This window comes from Bos grunniens, chromosome 7 (assembly GCF_055505025.1).
Source record: "Bos grunniens cultivar Pamir isolate PY7600 chromosome 7, Bosgru_T2T1.0, whole genome shotgun sequence".
In the NCBI taxonomy this organism is placed as follows: domain Eukaryota; kingdom Metazoa; phylum Chordata; class Mammalia; order Artiodactyla; family Bovidae; genus Bos; species Bos grunniens.
Window position 1 is genome coordinate 35,896,409 of NC_141171.1, and position 21,871 is coordinate 35,918,279.

A 21,871-nucleotide genomic window follows, 5' to 3' on the forward strand; every position below is an offset into this window, starting at 1 on the left:
TTCAGTTGCTTCCATATCTTGACTTTTAGAAATAATGCTGCTGCTATCACTGGGGTGCATATATGTTTTCAAAAGAGTGTTGTTTTTTTCTGGCTCTATACCCAAGAGTAGAATCGTTGAATTATATGGTAATGTTTTGTTTGTTTTGTTTTCTGAGGTACCTCTATATTGTTTTCCATAGTAACGGCACCAATTTGCATTCCCACCAACAGTGTAGGAGTGTTCCCTTTTCTGTGCATCCTTGCCAACATTTTTTACTTGTAGATTTTTTGATGATAACTATTTTGACAGGTGTGAAGTAATATCTCATTGTTTTGCATTTCTCTGATGACTAGTGATTTGAACATCTTGTCATGAGCCTGTTGGCCAGCTGTATGTCTTCTTTGGAAAAATGACTATTCAAATCTTCTGCCTATTTTTTGATTGATTTGCTTGTTTTTTGATATTGACTTATATGAGCTGTTTATATATTTAGGGTATTTAAGCCCTGGAAGTTTGCTTTTTTTTTTTTTTTTTCTTTTTGCCTTGAAGATAGATCAAAAAATATATATTGCTACAGTTCATTTTAAATTGCCTATGTTCTCAAGTAGGCATTTTATACTTTCAGATCTTATATTTAGGTCTTTTTGTTGTTGTTAATATTTATTTACTTATTTGACTGCATTGGGTGTTGGTTGAGGTGTGCAGGCTCTTCATTGCAGTGCACGGGCTTCTCTCTCGTTGTGGCATCAGGGCACATTAGTTGTGGTTCATGTGGGGCTTAGTTGCCCTGTGGCATGTGGGATCTTAGTTCCTCGACCAGGGGTCAAACTCATGTCCCTACCTTGGAAGGCAGATTCTTAACTACTGGACCACCAGGGAAGTCCCACACACTATGTCCTTTGATTAGAGCATTTAGTCCATTGATAATTAGAGTAATTATTGATCAGATCAGATCAGTCGCTCAGTCGTGTCCGACTCTTTGCGACCCCATGAATCGCAGCACGCCAGGCCTCCCTGTCCATCACCAACTCCCGGAGTTCACTGAGACTCACGTCCATCGAGTCAGTGATGCCATCCAGCCATCTCATCCTCTGTCGTCCCCTTCTCTTCCTGCCCCCAATCCCTCCCAAGTATGTACTTATTGCCATTTTATTACTTATTTTCTGATTGTTTTTGTATTTCTTCTATGTTCCTCTTGGGAAGTTTTGTTAGTTTTATTTAATAGTTTTATTTAGTAGTATGCTTGTGCTCCTGTCTTTAGTTTTCATGTATCTGTTGTAGGTTTTTATTTGTGGTTACCATAGGAGTCATATATGTTTGGGCTATAAATTTATCTTCTTGTTTGAAACTAATAGTCATTTAGTTCAAACACATTTCAGAAGATATACCTTTTTCTCCCCTCCCCCACATCATGTTCCTGATATCATATTATATCATCTTCATGGTTACTGTTTATTGTAGTCATGGTTGCTTTTACAATTTTATGTTTTTTATATCTTTGTTTCTTTGTTTTTTGTATCTTTATAGCTTAAAAAAAAAAAAAAAAAACATGGTCAATCCTGAGCCCATACTATATATTTGCCTTTCCTTGTGGGATTCTACCTCTCTTATTGATTCTTTCTTCTTTCCCACTTAGATGAGAGCTGTTAACATTTCTTTTAGGGTTGCTTTTGTATTGAGGAACTTTTTTAGTTTTTGCTTGTCTGACAAGTTCTTTGTCTCTCCTTTATTCTAAAAGATAATCTTATTGGGTAGAATGCCTCATTTGCAGGTATTCCCCTACAGCACTTCGAATATCTCATACAAGTCCCTCTGGCCTGCAATTTTTCTGCAGAGAAATAAGCTAATAGTCTTCTGGTCATTCCTTTGTATGTGACTCTTTGTTTTTATCTTGCTGACTTTAGAATTCCTTATCTTTAAAGTTGCCATTTTAATTATGATATATTTGGGTTTGAATCTGCTTAGGTTTATCTTGTTTGGGAACCTCTGTGCTTGCTGTACTTGGATATCTGTGTCCTTCTTTAGGTTTGGGAAATTTTCAGGCATATGTTTCTCAAGTACATCTTTGATTCTCTTCTCTCTCTCTCTCCCTCTCTTATCCTTCTGGGGCCGCTATAACACAAATATTGGTATTCTTTTTTTAACATTTATTTTTAATTGATTGATGATTGCTTTACAATATTGATTTGATTTCTGTCAAATATCAAATGAATTAACCATAGGTGTACATATGTCCCCTCCTTCTTGAATCTCTCTCCAACCTCCCACCTGGCCACCCCTCTAGGTTATTACAGATCCCCTGTTTGGTTTCCCTGAGTCATACAGCAAATTCTCATTGACTGTCTATTGACATATGTTAGTGTATATGCCTCCATGCTACTCTCACCATTCGTTTCACCTGCTCCCTCTTCTCCCCAACTCTTGTCCATAAGTCTGTTCTGTGTATCTGCATCTCCATTGCTGCTCTGAGAACAGATTGAGCACTAATATCCTTATAGATTCCATATATATGTGTTAATATATGATATTTGTTTTTCTCTTTCTGACTTACTTCACTCTGTATAATAGGCTCTAGGTTCATCCACCTTATTAGAACTGACTCCAAAGTGCTTCATTTATGGCTGAGTAGTATTCCGTATGTACCACAGCTTCTTTATCCATTCATCTGTTGATGGACATCTAGGTTGCTTCCATTTCTTGGCTATTGTAAAGAGTGCTGCAATGAACAGTGGGATACATGTGTCTTTATCAGTTTTAGTTTCTTCAGGGTATATGCCTAGGAGTGGGATTGCTGGGTCACATGGTGGTTTTATTCCTAGTTTTTTTAAGGACTCTCCACACTGTCTTCCACAGTGGCTGTATCATTTTACATTCCCACCAACAGTGCAAGAGCGTTCCCTTTTCTCCACACCCTCTCCAGCATTTATTGTTTGTAGACTTTTTGATGATGGCTATTTTGACTGGTATGAGGTGATACCTCACTGTAGTTTTGACTTGCATTTCTGTAATAATGAGTGATACTGAGCATCTTTTCGTATGTTTATTAGCCATCTGTATGTCTTCTTTGGAGAAATGTCTGTTTAGATCTTTTCCCCACTTTTTGATTGGGTCATTTGTTTTTCTGGTATTGAGTTGTTATGAACTGCTTGTATATTTTGGAAGTTAATCCTTTGTCAGTTGTTTCATTTGCTATTATTTTCTCCCATTCTGAGGGTTACCTTTTTACCTTGTTTATAGTTTTCTTTGCTGTGCAAAAGCATTTAAGTTTAATTAGGTCCCATTTTTTGCTGTTTTTATTTCCATTACTCTAGGAAGTGGATCATAGAGGACCTTGCCCATCTTCGCCTCTGCCAGCCCCCTCCTTATCCCTGGAATGTTTGTCATAGCTTCCATCCCCAGGTCCTGCCCTGCATTGCAGGCTTGCTGGGAAGGCGATTGTGTGGCGTACTTTTCTCAGCCACTGACCTTGCCCTCTGCTTAGTGGAGACTTGTGTGTGCTTCCCTTGGCACTCTGAGTTTGCCCTCTGTGCCATGGGGCTTGTGTGCACATCTCTTGGCTCCCAGAACCCACTCTCTGGTTGGGGCCAAGGTCTGTGAGCTGCTTATAAGCTGAGAAGTGCAGCTTTCTTTGTATTCTGCCCTCTGGGTCCCCGCCTTGCCCAGCTCTCAGAGATTTTAAAGCTCCCTCTTGGTCCTACCTGTGAGGGAGCTTCCCAGGGCCTGGAAACTCTTCTTCCTTAATGACTCCCTCCCTTGGGGCACAAGCTCCTATCTAGAAGTTCTCTGTCTTTTTTCCTTTTTATGTCTTTATCCTCTCTCCTATATCATTCCAAGGAGCTTACACTGCCCCCATGGAGGCCTGGGGTCTGTTGTCGCCTAGAGTTTGCTTTGTAGAAGTTGTTCCATATCTTGATGAGTTTTAGATGTATTTGTGTGGAGAAGGAAAGGGCAACCCCACTCCAGTATTCTTGTCAAGAGAATCCCATGGACAGAGGAGCCTGGTGGGCTGCTGTTCATAGGGTCACAGAGAGCTGGACATGACTTAAGCAACTTAGCATGCATGCAATGGAGAAGGAAATGGCAACCCACTCCAGTATTCTTGCCTGAAGAATCCCGGGGACAGAGGAGCCTGGTGGGCTGCCTGCTGTCTATGGGGTCACACAGAGTCAGACACGACTGAAGTGACTTAGCAGCAGCAGCAGCAGATGTATTTGTGAGAACCTGGAGATCTCCCTGTCTTATTCCTCTACCGTCTTCTCACAATGCTGTCAATATTGGTATTCTTAATTTATCTGAAATGTCTCATACAGGTTTCATTTTTTAAAAAAATTTAATCTTCTGATGAGATGATTTCCATTATTCTGTCTTTCAGATCACTTATGCATTCTTCTGTATAAGTTAGTCTGTTATTCATTCCTTCTAGTGTGTTTTTATTTGAGGTATTAAATTCTTCATATCAGATTGGGTGTTTTTGTTTTCTAGTTCATTGTTAAATATTCAGTGTGCATATCTCTTGTCTTCCTTCATTCAGTTTATATTTTTATTACCATTGCCTTGAATGTATTCTCTTAATCTGGTTGATCATTTATTTGTTTCATTATTTACTTATTAGGAGTTTGCCCTTGCTTTTTAAGTTGAGACCAATTCCTCTGCCTTTTCATTTTGCCTAATTCTTTCTGCCTCTATTGCAGTCTTAAAAGGGTTTTCATATGTCTTTGTAATTGGGGCTTGTGTGGGGCTATTGGCCTGTGTTGGCTCCAGACAGAGGTCTAAGTAGTCTTCAATGAGCTACCTGTGTAGATGACTGCAGACTCAGCCTCGGGGGCAAGTCCCCTTTGTCCCTCACAGCTGATCACTGCCTCCCACCTGTGCCACCCATGCCTGGTTGTGGGGCTACACTGAGGGGCTGTGGGCACCATCAAGGACTCTCAGCATACATCAGTGGCTGTGCCCATATATTCTCCCTTATTTTCTGGGTGTCCTCCTAGGGTACAAGTCCGAGCTTGATTGCTTTTCTTCCCTTCCTACATGGTTGATTACATGTGTATCTTTCTTATAGCTTTGGTTGTACAGAAGCTCTACTGCCAGTTTTCAGTTAGTTTTCAGTGAGAATTGTTGCACCTGTAGATACATTTTTGATTCATTCATGTGGGGAAGTGAGTTCCATATTCTCTTACTCTGCCATCTTTTTTTTTTTTCTAATTTGTTTATTTTTTGGCTATGCTGGGTCTTCATTGCTGCGCCAGCTTTTCTATAGTTGCAATGCACAGGCTTCTCATTTCAGCGGCTTCTCTTGTTGTGGAGCACAGGCTTTAGAGTGCATGGGCTTCAGTAGTTGTGGTTCCTGGGATCTAGATCATAGGCTCACTCAGTAATTGTGATGCATGGGCTTAGGTTGCTTCAAGGCATTTGGAATCTTCTTGGATCAGGGATTGAACCTGTGTCTCCTGCATTGGCAGGCAGATTCTTTAGCACTGAGCCACCAGGGAAGCCCTGACTCTGTCATCTTGATCAATCTGCTATATTGCTTCATGTATTTCTATAAGATGTGAGACATCTTTGAAGACTCTTCACCATCTGAGCCACCAGGGAATCCCTTTGAAGAACGCAGTTACATGTATAAATTACTATAATGATAACACTCTTACTAAATTAATAGGATTCATCTCTAAACTTGTACCCTGAATCTTAGCTCTTGTAGATTCTCTGTGAATTATGACTTCTTCCATGTCCAACTTCTCCATCTAATGACGTGTTCAAATCTTTACCTTATTTTAAGTAAACTGATTCCTCCCTCAGCCTAGTTTCATAGTTTTTATTATAAACATTTTTAAAAGAGTAATTTCTGCTCTTGATTTATCTCTCTTATTTCTGTCACTGTTTCACTGATATAACTCTCAATGAGTCACCAATGGCCGTTTATACTCTGAGCCTAAAGGATTCTTTAGTTCCAGTATAATCTTCTGCATAGTAGTTAACATTGATAACCATTTCTTCCTTCTTAAAATACTATTTCTTTGACCTCTGTGGCATTGCTATCACCATGTTTTCTCTTATTTCTGTGACTGCTCCTCCTTCAATTTTTTATTCCTATCATATTCTTTTCTCTTTCTAGATGGTCCTCTTTATACCTGTGGCAAAAAAAAAAAAAAAAAAAAAAAATTGCTCTGTGGGTCAGAACTCTCTGTTGAGTTCCAAACATTTATAACTACTTTCCTACTGGATATGTCCACCTTTCCCTTATTGAACTGGCATCAAACTGTCCTATCTTTTATGTTACCAGTTTCAGTGAGTGACAACATTTTCATTTGTCAAAGAAAAACCAGGAATCAAGTTTGATTCTTCGCTCTCTGTTACATCTCCCAAGTTCAATCAGTCACTAAGGGCTGCTTTTCCCATGCTCTTTAACTCACCCAACTGTCCACTACTTTCCACTTACAGTGTTCCAGCCCTAGCTTAGGCAGTCATCACCTGATATTTCTTACCCTGTCCCTCTGACTCCTTTATTGATCACTCCAGTCCATTTTTTTTTCATTCCACTCAAAATATTCATTCTAAAATGCCATTCCCATAGATCAAAATCTTCTCTGATACCTATCTCTGATACCTACACCCTGTTTGAATGTAGGATCTTTCACATTTTCTGCTTCCCAGAGTTCCTTTCACTCTGCTTGCTTTCACTGGCTGTGGACTTTGCAGAGGTGCCCTTCAAATTCCTTTTTTAAACCATCATTGAAAAATATCAGTTTGCAGTTCAAGTCACTCTGATAAATGGCAGAGGGCTAGGTTCCCTTTATTCATAGACTGCTTTTCTGTGACACGCTGGGCAAACCCCAAGCTGTACCACATATAAAATGAGACCAAAATCATTTGAACTTTGACACAACATCTCTTAAGAATCCCACCTGCTAAGTTTGGAGCACCATTTATTTTGATTAAATATCCTTTTTGAACCACATCCTTCTGTTTTTCTCTATGAGACAGTTCTTAACTACATTTTGTGAATAATAGCAGCATGTGTCACATTAAATTTTTCTTTGTCTTGTTTCTCTTTTCAAACTAAAGTCAGTCTGTTTCTGGAGGTTGCTTGTCCATTGACAGGACATACTAGGACACTGTGATAATTTAAACCCAGTTTCAACCAAGTAAGAATGTATTAATTCATTTTCATTTTCAGTGAGAGTCAACAAATGATGGCTGTTTTGTGGGTGTAATCTGATCTTTAGAAGACAAATCTGTATGTTTATTTACATTTTTTTAGGTTTGTATAGTTCAGAATGTGTGGTGGCAAGTTAAAATATATCTTCTCACTGATTTTTTGTTTACTCTTAGAGCTCAGGGTTTTAAATCAATGTTTTTAAACAATTCTAGTTACACTCCAGTGCAATAGCAAAGCCCAAGGAAAAGCTCAAAACAACTCAGCCTTCACTTATTGATTTACAAATTGAGTAGCTGATCTCATAAACAATGCATAGAGCCATATTCTGACTCAGATTTCTCTAAGCTTAAATTTTGCTTTTAATATCCTTATAGAATGATACTGTGCTAGTTATAAATGTTTAAAAAAAGTTTTAGAATTAATTTCTCCTCACTATAGAAAGTAGGAAATACAAAAAAAGTGAAAAATATTAAATTTTTATATATTTTTTATGTATTAAAAATAAGATCTGTTAACATTTTTAGTGTTGTCTTTTAGCTAAATATAATTTCTATCACATTATAAATACTCAATAAGTATAATAAAGGTTGTTGAATGAATGGAGAAAAGTATATAAATGTAAATAATGATATTTTCTCATGTCCTAAAGGTGTTCCTTAATATCACAATAACAAAAGCATGCTCTCCATTATATAAGTGATAATTTTCCAATAGGTAACATTTTTTCTATTATTAGGAATCTAAATAATTCCATATTATAGATAAGAGTAATTATGAAATAAATTGGGCTGTAGCTTATCTGCATTTTAAAATAAAGATTTTCTAGCCTATTATGTTTAAATATGTTTAAAAAGTTGTTGATATATATTATCAAATTGCTTTTCAGAATGATTGTATTTATTTCAAACAAAAAATGGTTGAGAATATCTGCTACATAGTAATTTTATTATGTTAAACATTGTTATTTTAAAATATGAATTTCACGGCACAATCATTTTATATTATTTGAGTTACAATATTTTTTTTAGTACTATAGTTAAACATTTACCAATACTTTGACTTCTGTGGGTTTTTTGTGTGAATCTATTGACAAGATTTTTTTTCTAACACTTAATAGATACCAGGGACTATTCTGAGTGTTTAACATTTATTGATTTATTTGATCCTCACAACAACCTTTTAAATTATGAGATACCCCTATAATCCCCATTTTACAGTGGAAGGAAATAGATCACTAGAATGATTTCTGATATTGTCTAATAAAATATAATAAGATTTTTTTGTAACGGATTTGTAGAAACTGTTTGCATATTGAAAATATTAGCCAGGGTAGAGAGATGTATTTCAAATGGTTCCCTATTACATGAATTGTCTTTTGTTAGTTTTACCAATACATTTTATTTGTAAATTCAGTCATTATACCATCAAGTTCATTAAAAGTTTGAGTTCATAGGGTTAATTATTTATATATTATCCCTATAATTTATGGGTTTTTTTTGTTTTATTTTGTCTCTTTGTTTCTTCTGTTTATTTATAACTCTTATTCATTTGGAAATTATGTGTTATGTTAAATGAGAATCTCACTATATTTTCCCTCAATAATCAATAAATTCTCTACTGATTTTTAATACTCTATGAAGTATACTGAGCATATGTACATCTCCAGCTTCAATGAAAAAATTTTTTCTCTTACCATATATGATCATTATGTACCATCTGGATATATTATGCTCTCTTACACAGTAGCATAAATATGTATCTAACATATGACATTTGTTTGTTCTATTAGAAACTTCTTTAGTTGGTGCTACTTATAAGTAATTCTGAAACAAAATGAAAATTTATGATCTATATATTTACATGATTTATTCTTTAATTAGTTATAGCTCTTTCATGCTTCAGTTATGTCTTAGATGAGCCAAGTCAACATTCATTTTAAGCCCAACATCTAAATGCATATGAGAATGCATGGGGGTGTGAAAGTTTTTATATGGCAAATAGAATGTCAATAAAGACAGTATTCTTGCAAATTTCAAGACACCTAAAAATGCCCTCCAATGTTATTTAATGGGATTTATTTGATTAGTGTCTATTTAAAGTTTGTGAATTGTATTCTAATTGTCACTGTTCAAAGAGTACTTCTCATTGACAGTGTGTATATAATATGCCATTATAGTTCAGTAAAGATAGACTTTGATCATATGTAATGTTTTTCATGAAATAATGATAAGTAATTCATTTATTGTTTGCTTTATAATAGATATTGTGCTAGATTTTTAATATATAAACTTTATATCACTTTTATCAGTTTCATTTTTCATAACTACTGTAATCCTAGGTATATTTGTAGATACAGATGTTAAAACATATAGAAGTTAAATAAAGAAGTAGATTATAAAAGAGGGACTATCTCAAACACCTTAACTTTTATACCTCAAGGAGCTAGAAAAACAAGTCACACCCAAATTTACAAGGACAGGAAAAAAAAAAAAAGACAAGAGGACAAGTAAATAAGATAGAAAAACAAAAGAAAAAAAATAATTGAAACCGAGTTGGTGTTTTGAAAAGATAAACAAAATTAACAGAACTTGAGCTAGACTGACTAACAAAGAGAAGAGGTTAAATAAAATCCAGTGAAAGAAGAGACATTCCAACTGATGACACAGAAATTAAAATGATTATAAGAGATTGTATGCCAACAATTTGGAAATCCCAGAACAAATGAATACATTCCTAGAAATGTATAATATGATAAAATTAAATCATAAAGAAAGAGGGCAAGCAAACAGATCCACAACTAATATGGAGATTGTATCAGTATTCAAAAACCTTCCTACAAATGAAGGAAACCCCGGGACTGGATGGCATCACTATTGAATTGTATAAAACATTCAAAGAAGAATCCTTTGAATCAAGTCAGTTCTTTTCAAACTCTCCCAAAAAAGTCATACTACTCTAAGTAAGAGTTACTTATAAAGTAGTAGTTTCTAAAGTGTTAATAGCTGATTACCAAGATCACTAAAGAGTTTTTAAAAGACAGAGATTATGAAATCTCTTCCCCAGAGGTTACGATTTAAGTTGAGGCCTTGAATTCAGTATTTTAAAAGTCTGACTCTGACAGAGTTGGTTTTCACTAATCTGATCACCTCTTATGGACTGTTGTCTCTTGCCGAGAGAATGGTGGGCAAACATCTTTCCTCATTTTCAAGCTATGTTAAGATATGTCTGGATTTAGCTAAGATTCTTCCTGAAAATACATCTCAAGAATCACTTCTGGGTTTAGGGATGGCTTCCTGAGTACTTATTAGATCTTTTTGTTGTCTACCAAAGGAATTGACCTGTTTCTTTAAACCATTGCTGTAGAAAAACTGCAGCTCTTTCTTCTCATAACTATCCTTCTTTTACAGTCTGAAACCAAATGATATAAAATCTTCTCCTTCCCATACAGTAGCTATTTAGGAATGAACACATTTTCAAGTTCACTGTTTGTTTCCTTTTCAGAGTTTTCACTAATAATAATATGTAGAGAATAAAAAGATTGAAACGAAGTTCACCAACCCTTTAAGATCACCTATCCAAGTTGTCTTCCAAGTGTAACTGTGAAAACAAGCTTCTTTCTTACCCTTTAACTCCTCCTGGGAGTTAGAGATAGCCAGACAAGCCTTCTAGCTAACATTTTATTCCTTAGATTAATATATCACCACTCTTTAACCTCTTAGATCCTCTTTTTCATTCTTATCTTAGACATTACCATAATTCACATATGTATGCGTATGCTGTATGCTAAGTTGCTTCAGTTCTATCTGATTCTTTGCAACCCTATGGAGTAAGCCACCAGGCTCCTCTGTCCATAGGATTTTCCAGGCAAGAATACTGGAGTGGGTTGCCATGCCCTCCTCCAGGGAATCTTCCCAACCTAGGGATTGAACCCACATTTCTTGTGCTTCTACATTGGCACGTGGATTTTTTACAACTAGCATCACCTGGGAAGCCCTCAATTCACATGTGGGGGCAAGCAAATACAGCACTGTGGGCCCTTGGCTTGAAACCAGGGAAGCAAGACAGTTTATCTTAAACACTAAAATGGAAATGTTAGCATTACTTGTGGTCCAAGAAAGAATCATTTCAGGTGATTTCAGGTTAATCACTTCCAAACTCTCATGGTTCTCACATAATGCAGACATTTGAAATAAGCACTTTTGGAGTTGGAGAGAGAAATGGCAACCCACTCCAGTATTCTTGTCTGGAAATCCCATGGACACAGGAGCCTGGTGAGCTATAGTCAAAGGGGTTGCAAAAGAGTGGGGTACAACTTAGTGACAAAACAATAACTTTTGGAGTTAATGTACAATACGCAAAAACGTTAATGCACAAATATTCATTTCAGGTGGTTCCTAGATAATAGTTTCCTCTTTCCTACATTTTCTGGTAATCAGTGTCAATCAAACCTCACATTCCCTATTGCTGCTTGATTTTGTTAGGTAATGCTAGAAACTACTCACATAAACTTAATGCTTTACATGCAAAGGAATTTCAAGAGAGGCTGGTTGATGATGTTTGTCATGTGTCAAAATATATTATTACATGCAAATAAGCCAACCAATTTTAAATACATATCCTCAAAGACTATCTTCCTTCCTTCCTTTTTTTTCTCTAAGTCCTTTTGAGTTTTGAGGGTTTTTATTTTGGAAAAGAATTAAAGGAGAGTTCTGGAAAGGTGACCTAGAGAAAATGTCTGTATAACAATCTGGCTACTGGTTATGAAAATTTGACATCTTCAAATGAAATGCCCCATAATATGCAGAAATATGAAAGTATTTCCAAAGTGATTTATCAACATACTTCCCAATTCTTATAATTAGAAAATCATTTACAATGGAAACACTTTATCATTCTTTGTATTTCATTTTAGTACATCTCAAATAATATGATTTATGATATACAATGTATTTCTACAAGAAAATTATGTTTATACAATACATATGATTTCCCTTTTTGTCTTGCACAGGATTCATGTATATGTTCAGTAATTTTCTGTGCTATGGAGAGTTAAAGAAGTCTCATCCTCTGAAAGCTGATATGCTTGCTGGTGCCCCTTAGCTGTGTGCTCCATAGACGGCTTCTGAACACCAGAAGAGTGGATACATGTACAACAACTCCTTTTGACTGTTTTGTTTTGTTTCAGATCTCAGGCTGAGAAACCTGTTGTTGCTTACAGCAATGTCTCATCATCTCCGCAATAACTCAGCAACTCTGTGCACGATGAGGTACTATGACCTTTTTTTTTTTTTTTAATCTGCTCACATGTTGGGATATAAGATTGTTTTTCTGTAGAAAGATTGCATTATTCCAGATCAAGCCCTCAAGAGCTTTTGAAATACCATTGTCAATACCTGGGTGAAGTAAAAGGATGGCCACAAGGTACAGTCTCTGAGAAAACATCTTGTTCTATATCTCCCTCTTTTAGATGAATCTGTTTGTGACTTTTCTTTAAGAGGAGGATTCAGGAAGGCTATCAGTGGTCTAAGATGTCAGGATTAGAAGTGTCCATTTAGTTGATTCTGAGAATTAAGCAGAGATGATGATGATTATCTTTTTTAAGAAATTAAACATGATGTCATTGAGTAGAACTGGGCAACATAGCCATAGGAAGACAAAATGACCCACTTGTTCTGTACACTTCAGTTCTTGGAGTTGATACTTCTTTCAGCCTTTCTTGTCAGCTTATGCTTTGGCTTGATTAATTCATTTCCTCAGTATTTATTTGTGCCTGTTTTGTTCTCCTAAGGTGGCAAATTTTCTGTTGCAGTTTTTAAATGTCTCATCAGTAAAAAGTGGTTTGGGATGTAAATTGACTTTGGCTGGGAGTTGATTCATCAGTAAAAATTGTTTTTGGACACAAAATGGCTTGGCCATGATTTGGCTCAAGTATGAATTTTGCATTATTTTAAAAAATTGTTCTACTGTGAGATACTAAAGTTATAAACTATAAAGAAAATGTTCAATTCTATAATACTAAATTGAATATGTGATTGGCAATTAATATGTGCCCAACTTCCCACTTCAGTACTCTTGCTTGGGAAATCCCATGGGCAGAGGAGCCTGGTAGGCTGCAGTCCATGGGGTCGCTAAAAGTCAGACACAACTGAGCTACTTCACTTTCACTTTCACGCATTGGAGAAGGAAATGGCAACTCACTCCAGTGTTCTTGCCTGGAGAATCCCAGGGATGGGGGAGCCTGGTGGGCTGCTGTCTATGGGGTCGCACAGAGTCAGACACGACTGAAGTGACTTAGCAGTAGCAACTTGTATAATACTTCAAGTTTAGTTGAATATATGTAAGAGGCATGAATTACTTTGGAAAAAGCAAATATATGGTTGATATGTCTAAAGTTACAAATGCTTAATAGTTAGAGGACTACATAATGGAGAGTAGTGTTAGTTTTCAAAGAACATGTTTATTGATTCTAATTCTTGCATGTTCTCTGAGACCAAGTTGTGACATGTATTTGTTATATATTCATAATATCCAAACATCTTTCTGGTCCCTGTTCTTAATCTCTGACCAGCTATTTTAAAATTTATGGTTTGTTTTCTAACTGGCTGGTATCTTATAATACGCTAGTGATAATGACAATCAATTCTATGAAATGGAAGCTGAAACAGTGAAAACTACATGATCTTTAGGCAGAAAATATTGAAGGGGGAGGGTTTTCAGAAGAATCCTAGGCATGAGATACAAAGATGATTGGGACAAGGCAGAGAAGTGAGAAGCTACTCCAGGCAGGAATGGGAACAGAAACATAAGTCTTCAATGGTGGAATGAGCATGAAAGGATTGGAAAGTGTGGAGATGGATTATCTGCAGTAGAATGTGACTCCATACCAGTCATGGAATTCATAGGCAGAGAGGTTCTGATAATAAAATATGGGCTTTTTAGATTGGGTGTTGAAAAGCTTGATAAGTTAAGAGAAGCTTCTGTACAGACTCTGAACAAGGAAGAAGCACTGTGAATCAGGAAGTATCTGGGAGAAGTATCTGTTTATAAAAAAAGTGAAAGAAGATATCTTTGGGTTCATATACAAGAATAAGCAGCACAGGAGATGGAAAAACCTGTAAGCTCTTTCTCTGACAAGACAGCTTTTGAACAGTGGGCAGATGGTACAGAACATTGTAAATGTTGAAGTAAAGGGGCAAGTACATAAAAAAAGTGATACTGAGTTGAACATTCAGATAAATATAACAACTGGATGTGTGCAAAATTAAAAGAAAAGGAGATAAAGGAGAAAACAGAAAGAACAGAAATCCATGTCTGGATTTTAGTCCAGACATGAAGGCAAAGGAAGGAAAAAAGCATATCAGATTGACTCAGCATATTTTAGGTCCATGAAGACAAGCATTTTACCTTATTCCTTTTTTAAAGTCACAAATAATACTTTGACCCTAAAGTCACTCTGTATGTACTTGTTAAATGATGAATAAATGAATAAAAGGAGCCTTGCCATTAACAACTGATGATAGTAGAATTGAAACAAAAGTGGCTCCCAAATTTTGAGATGGAATGACTAAAAGATGGGAAGCATTTGAAGTGGAGTGGTACAGTGGGGAAAATAATGGCCCTCAAATTTATATACCTGTTTTGAGACCTGTGAATGTGTTAGGTTATATGGCAAAGGGGAATTAAGGTTGCAGATGGAATGTAGGTTGCTAGTCAGCTGACCTTAAATTCTGCAGATTATTTTGGATAATCTAGGTTGGCCCAGTGTGCTCACAAGTGTCCTTAAGTTTTGGAAGAAAAAAGCAGAAGTTTCCATATCCGAGTGATGTCATGTAAGACAGACTTGAGGGGCCTCTCCTGGCTTTGTAAATGAAAAGAGGCCACAAGCCAATGAATGTAGGCAGTTTCTAAAAGCTGGAAAAGGCAAAGGAATAGGTCCTACTCTAAAACGTCCAGAAATGAGCCAACCCTACTGAAATGTTGATTTTAGCTGAGTGTGACCCATTTCAGACCCCTTGTCTCTAGAATTGTAAGAGAAATACACACACTTAATTTTGTTAACAATAGCAAACAGGAAACTAATGGAAATTGTGAGGGAGGGATGTGTCAGGATTTAGTAGTGCTAGATTTGATATTTGGAAGAATGACCCTGTGATTATCTAGCTGGAAAGTCTTGGGGAAATTGCTTATCTTCTTAGGATATTACTTTCCTTATTAATGATTACTTTGGTACCCAACAAAACTTGTTCTTGATTGTATTGCTGCCTTTCTGACTGATTTTTCTCTGATTTCTCCTTTCTATCTCTTAAAACTCTTAACTTGCTTCTGGTCTCCAGTATTTGGATTTCCTCATTTCTGATTTCCTTTTTAATAAATTGACTCTTATACTCTGGTAGTTCCAATTGTCACATATTTTCCCAAACATGAAGCATGTTTATCTACTCAAAACCCAACTGTTTTTTCAAATTACTTCCATATTTACAAGTGACTCCCTAGTACTATTAGAAGCTCAGCTTGTACGTAAAAAAAAAAAAAAAAAAAGAAATTACCACGTTCTCTTCCCCCTGAGATTCCTTTTAAGCATTTCAGTTTCACTTAAGCAAATGACTTTTAAGCACCTAAAATATCAATGTTTTGATCTTTTTGGGTTAAATTACATACTTTTATTCTTTCTCATCATCCTTATTGAGAATAAGAGGTCTAGAAAGGAAATTAACATTTATTGAAGACTCAGTATATGTCAGATATTTGAAACAGATCTTTTCATCTTTGAAATGGGGATTTTTAAAAAGTGTTAAACAGTTACCAAGCTTTACTGTGCCTTTCCAAGCATTCAAACTAAGTCATTCATGGAGAGAAGATACCAAATAGAACAAGGGTTGGCAAACTTTATCTGTAGAAGACTCATTAAGCCAAATATCATTTTTGTCTCATATTCTTCTTTGACTTTGGGTTCTTTGGTAATTTGTTTGTTCTTTAGCAACTTCTTTTATTTATTTATTAAACTGTATTGAAGTATAGTTGATTTACACTATCGGGTTAATTTCTGTTGCATAGCAAAGTGATTGAGTTATATATACATACTATTTTTCATATTATTTTCCATTATGGTTTATCATAGGATATTGAATATAGTTTCCTGTGCTACATGGTAGGATCTTGTTGTTTATTCATTCTATATATAATAGCTCTAGAAACATCTGTGAAATGTAAAGTCTATTCTTAGTACATGGACCATTCAAAAACAGACTCAATTTGGCCCAAGGACTGAATTGGGCTTGCATACTTTAGCTTGACTTCCTTGGTAGCTCAGACAGTTAAGAATCTGCCTGCAATGCAGGAGACCTGGATTCCATCTCTGGACTGAGAAGATCCCCTGGAGAAGGGCATGGCAACCCACTCTAGTATTCTTGCCTGGAGAATCCCTATGCACAGAGGAACCTGGCAGGCTACAGTCCATGGGGTAGCAAAGACCTGGACACAACTGAGCAACTAAGCACAGCCCTGTAGCTTGCCTACGACAACAAACAGGGCAATGATGAATTTTATCATAGTGAAAATATTCTTGCAACTCAGATTTCATTGAGGAAAAAAGCAAGAACTAGTTCTAAGGAAATGAGCATTTTTACAATAGCTATAGAACAGAGGAATGGATTTAAGGGATAGTCCTAAAAGACAAGAAAGGGAAGTAGAAAGACCTTCTGGATCTGAGAGGTGAAGCCAAAGAAAAAGAAACTGAGAGAAATGCAAGTGGACATTAGAGCTCTTGCATTTTTTCCAAGGTCTTAAGTCAAATTACAAGGATAGGGGTAAGAAATATCAAGGAAAAGATTTCAGAAGACTGGAAATTGTCATGGACTCCCAATGTATATACCCCCAAATTATAGCTCATTAAAGAGGTACCTTATCCCCAAATTATTAAATGTTGTAGAGCAACTTTGGCAGAAAGTGGTGGTTGACATGGCCTGAGTATCTCTTCTGGCATACTTAGTTGCTGATGGCTTATAGGAGATTTACAATATCCTAATGCCCTGGAAGCAAGCAGCAAGCTACTGAAAGGACAGGTAGTTAAGAAGAAGCCTGGTGTTTGAGATGAAGGGGTTTCATAGCTTCATAATAGTGGAATCTGTAAGGGACCATGAACTTCAAAAGCTGATACACTTTTGACGCTCTGATAGACACATTTACCATTTGAGTACCAGGGACCAGATTAGAGAGACTATCTCCCAGAGGGTGTCCATAGGACAGTGTGGTGGACATGATTGCTTCTTGAGATTCAGCCAAGCAATAATAGAATACAAACAACCAAAATTTTCTTATATTCCTCCCATCATGCAGTGGGGATTATTATCACCCTCCCCTTATATTAGATCAGGTTCCGTGAATGCTCTGACCAACATAACGTAATGGAAATAACGTGCCAGTTTTCATACCCAGGCCTTCTGGGGCAGGCACACTTTTCTTCCTGTCTCTTGAAATACATGCTCTTGGGACACACCCTTTGAGAATCTCTAAACTCATTGTTTTGAGAAGCTCAGACTACAAGAGAAAGCTTCATGCAGGTGTTCAGGTCAACAGCCTCAGCTGACCTGCCAGGTGCATCTAGTGATATGAGAGAGCCAGATCGGATGCCTAACCCAGCTGCTCTCTTAGACATATCTGTAACCTCAGTTGATTTCAGATGTTCCTATGTAAGGAACCTCAAGTTATAACCCTCCAACAGAGCCCAGTTAGTCCACAGAGCCATGAGAGACAGGACAATAGTACAATAGATAACTGAATGACAGGCCAAGAACACTTCATCCTACATGGAGAAGAATTCTCCGGGTGAATCTCCTAACCCAGGAGTGGGCATTTTATGAGTGAGAAGTAGTCATTTGTATATTAAATCACTTAGATTTCAGGGTTAATTTTTACCACAGCCAAACATATAGTTTCTCAAAAGATGTAGGCTTTGGAGCTTAGCAGTTATCAAAGTATGGTCTGCAGAACTGGGACTCCCGAACATCACAACTGTTAGGTCATAAACTAGTGGTAATTATGGCAACAATAGCAAACTAATACATTTGGAAAACTTTTATTTGTTACCTTAAGCTAGAGAGACATTGCTCATGACATCAGTAGTATTACTAATGGATTTTAGTTTTGACTCTGTGTGATGAAATGTGTCAACCAAACGGAAGATGTGCATAAATTATTCAACCAATATTTTCCAAGAGATGTTGGGAAATCATGCATGACTAGAAGAGCTATTCAAATTACAAGGTAAACTTGAGAACAAAAAAAACCCAAAAAATTATTGATATGGTTTCCGACTACTTAGCTATTATTTGCTTTTAATATGTTCTCACCCATTGAATTGGGTTTTGTTACAGTATATCAAAGAATACCCAAAATCATATGAAAAGGCCATTACAATACTCCTTCTTTTTCTAATAAAATATGTATATGATGCAGGATTTTCTTCAAATATTTCAACTAAAAGAACATATCTCAGCAGATTGAGTGAAATACTTATGAAAATCCAAGTATCTTCTATTAAGTTAGTTAGCCAGACATTAAAGAGATTTGTAAAATGTAAAGGAATGCCATTCTTACAACTACTTTTTGGAAAATTTTACTTTTCATAAGAATATTTTTATGTTAATATAATGAATTTTTAGTGTTAATTTAAAATTAATGTGCATTTAACATTTTTCTGTTTTGATTTCTAATATGGTGATTATCAATGACCCACATAATCATAAAAGCAATGCAACCCACATAAACACATTTTTTTAGGTTTCCTTTTTTTAATTGAAGTATAGTGTACAATATTATATCAGTTATAGGTATGCAGTATAGTGATTCACAATTTTAAAGGTTATATTCCATTTATAGTTACATATCCTTGTAGCTTGTCTTATACATAATAGTTTGTACCTTTTAGTCTGCTACCCCAGTATTGCCCCTCTGCCATCCTGTCCCACTCCCCACTGGTAGCCACTACTTTGTTCTCTGTATTCGTGAGTCTGTTTCCTTTTTGTTATATTCACTAGTTTGTATGGATTTCTCAATAGTTTTTAATGTGAAGGGGATCCTCAGATCAAGACATTTAAGAAACAATGCCTTCATCAATTCCCACAAATACACATTGCATATGAACCAGAGAGCCTTCTTCCTACTTCTTTAAGAGGAGATGAGCTCTTTCTTCTTCTCTCTGTGCCTGGGACATTTTAAGCAAGAGGAAAGGGAGGAAAATGCTTTCAGAAGGGGAAGCAGATTTGGTTTTGAACCTGAGCTTTGAACTGATAGAAAAAGTAAAGCTAAAAAACTCTATCTTAAACCAGAATTAACCAAGTTGTTTTTCATTGGCCAGGTTAAGTTTATTTACCTTGTACTCTCACTTCTTTTGTTATTAGCAAAAACAGAATCCAGGATATAATAAAATCAATTTTAAAATTATACTTTAAATTTTATCATTTATCATTTTTATACATCACTCAATTTTATCATTTATAAAAATGGAGAGAAAATATAAATTACACTTTTGCATTAATTTTTTTTTAATTTTAAGCCATTTATTTTGTATTGGGGCATAGATGATTAACAATGTTGTGATAGTTTCAGGTGGACAGCAAAGGAACTTAGCCATACATCTACATATACCCATTCTCCTCCAAACTCCCCTCCCTTCCAGGCTGCCACATAACATTGAGCAGAGTTCCATATGCTGTACAGTGGGTCCTTGTTGGTTATCTATTTTAAATAAAGCAGTGTATACCTGTCCATTGCAAACTTGCTAACTGTCCCATCCCTCTGGCAACCATGTTTGTTCTCTAAGTCTCTGAGTCTCTTTCTGTTTTGTAAATTCATTTGTATCATTTCTTTTTAGATTACACATATAAGAGATATCATATATTTCTCCTACTCTGTCTGGCTTACTTGACTCATTATGACAATCTCTAGATCCATCCATGTTGCTACAAATGGCATTATTTCATTCTTTTTAATGGCTGAGTAATGTTCCATTGTATATATGTACCACTTCTTCTTTACCCATTCTCTGCCAATGGACACTGAAGTTGTTTCTGTACCTTGGCTATTGTAAATAGTTAAGCAATGAACACTGGGGTGCATGTATCACTTTGGATCATGTTTTTCTCCAGATATATGCCCAGGAGTGGGACTGCAGTGTCCTTTCCTGGTGGCTCAGATGGTAAAGAATCCATCTATAATGTAGGAGACACAAGTTCAATCCTTGGATTGGAAAGATCCGTTGGAGAAAGGAATGGCTACCTACTCCAGTATTCTTGCCTAGAGCATTCTATGGACAGAAGAGCCTGGTAAGCTATTGTCCATGGGGTTATAAAGAGTTGGACATGATTGAGCAACTAACACTTTCTTTCCCTTTCACTCTCATGGTAGCTCTATTTTTAGTTTTTTGAGGAACATCCACTGTTCTCCATAGTGGCTATACCAATTTACATTCCCACCAATGGTGTAGAAGGGCTGTCTTCTCTCCACACCAACTACAGCATTTATTGTTTGTGGATTTTTTGATGATAGTCTTTCTGGCTGCTGTGAGGTGATATCTCATTGTAGTTTTGATTTATATTTCTCTAATAATTTATGATGTTGAACATCTTTTCATGTGCCTCTTGGCCATCTATATGTCTTCTTTGGAGAAATGTCCATTTAAGTCTTCTGTTATTTGTTGATTGAGTTGTTTGTCTTGATTCTGTTAAGCATGATGAACTTTCTGTAAATTTTGGAGACTAATCCCTTGTCGATCACATCACTTGCAAATAATTTCTCCCAATATGTAGGTTGTTTTTTGTTTCATTTATTGTTTCCTTTGCTGTGCAAAAGCTTTTGAGTTTAAGTAGGTCCCATTTTTTTTTCCATTATTCAGGGAGACAGATCAAAAAAGATGTTACTGTGATTTATGTCAGAGAATATTCTGCCTATGTTTTCCTCTAGGAGTTTTATAGTGTCTGGTCTTACATTTAGGTCACATTTTAAGCTTATTTTTCTGTACGGTGTTAAAGAATGATCTAGTTTTATTTTCTTACATGTAGCTGTTCTGTTTTTCCCAGCACCATTTCTTGAAGACACTTTCTTTCAATATTGTGTAGTCTTACCTCCTTTTTCATAGATTAATTGACCATAGACACATGATTTATTTCTGGGTTTTCTATCCTGTCCCATTGATCTATATTTCTATTTTTGTGCCAACAATACTGTTTTGATGACTAGCTTTGTAGTATAGTCTAAAGTCAGGGAGCCCGATTCCTTCAGCTCTGTTTTTCTTTCTCAAGATTTCTTTGACTATCAGGCTCTTTTGTGTCTCCATAGATATATAGATTTTTTTGTTCTAGTACTGTGAAATATGCCATTGGTAATTTGATAGGGATTGCATTGAATCTGTAGATTGCCTTGGGTAGTATGGTCATTTTGACAATATTTATTCTTTACACACATATTTGCGGATTGGCACTTCTTGCTTAAATAGCTTCTTATTGCCTTCTGAGTGATGTATAGATCCCAGTCTGGACACTGGCTAGTATGGCTGGTTTCTTGGCAGTGTTTTCTGCCATCAAAATTTTATATCTTGTGTGTATACTTAGATTCTTGGTGACTTTCTGTTTCCTAAATACAACAGCTTTCTTTCCTCCCAGTTCAGTTCAGTCGCTCAGTCATGTCCGACTCTTTGTGACCCCATGAATCACAGCATGCCAGTCCTCCATGTCC

The 21,871-nt window shown here is 36.1% G+C and overlaps 1 protein-coding gene across 18 annotated transcripts in view; it reads left to right on the top strand.

The window, feature by feature from the left end:
* The window catches only part of LOC147369033 (uncharacterized), a 1,040,253-nt gene that overhangs the window by 812,015 nt on the left and 206,367 nt on the right, over nucleotides 1-21,871 (top strand). For all 18 annotated transcript variants that reach the window (XR_015167180.1, XR_015167182.1, XR_015167173.1 and 15 more), the window contains one exon: nucleotides 12,327-12,408. Coding sequence is in view for 5 of the 18 variants with exons in the window: in XM_086410779.1 (XP_086266905.1) it covers nucleotides 12,327-12,408 (82 nt within the window). In the remaining 13 variants the exon portion in view is untranslated. The remainder of the gene's footprint in view (nucleotides 1-12,326; nucleotides 12,409-21,871) is intronic.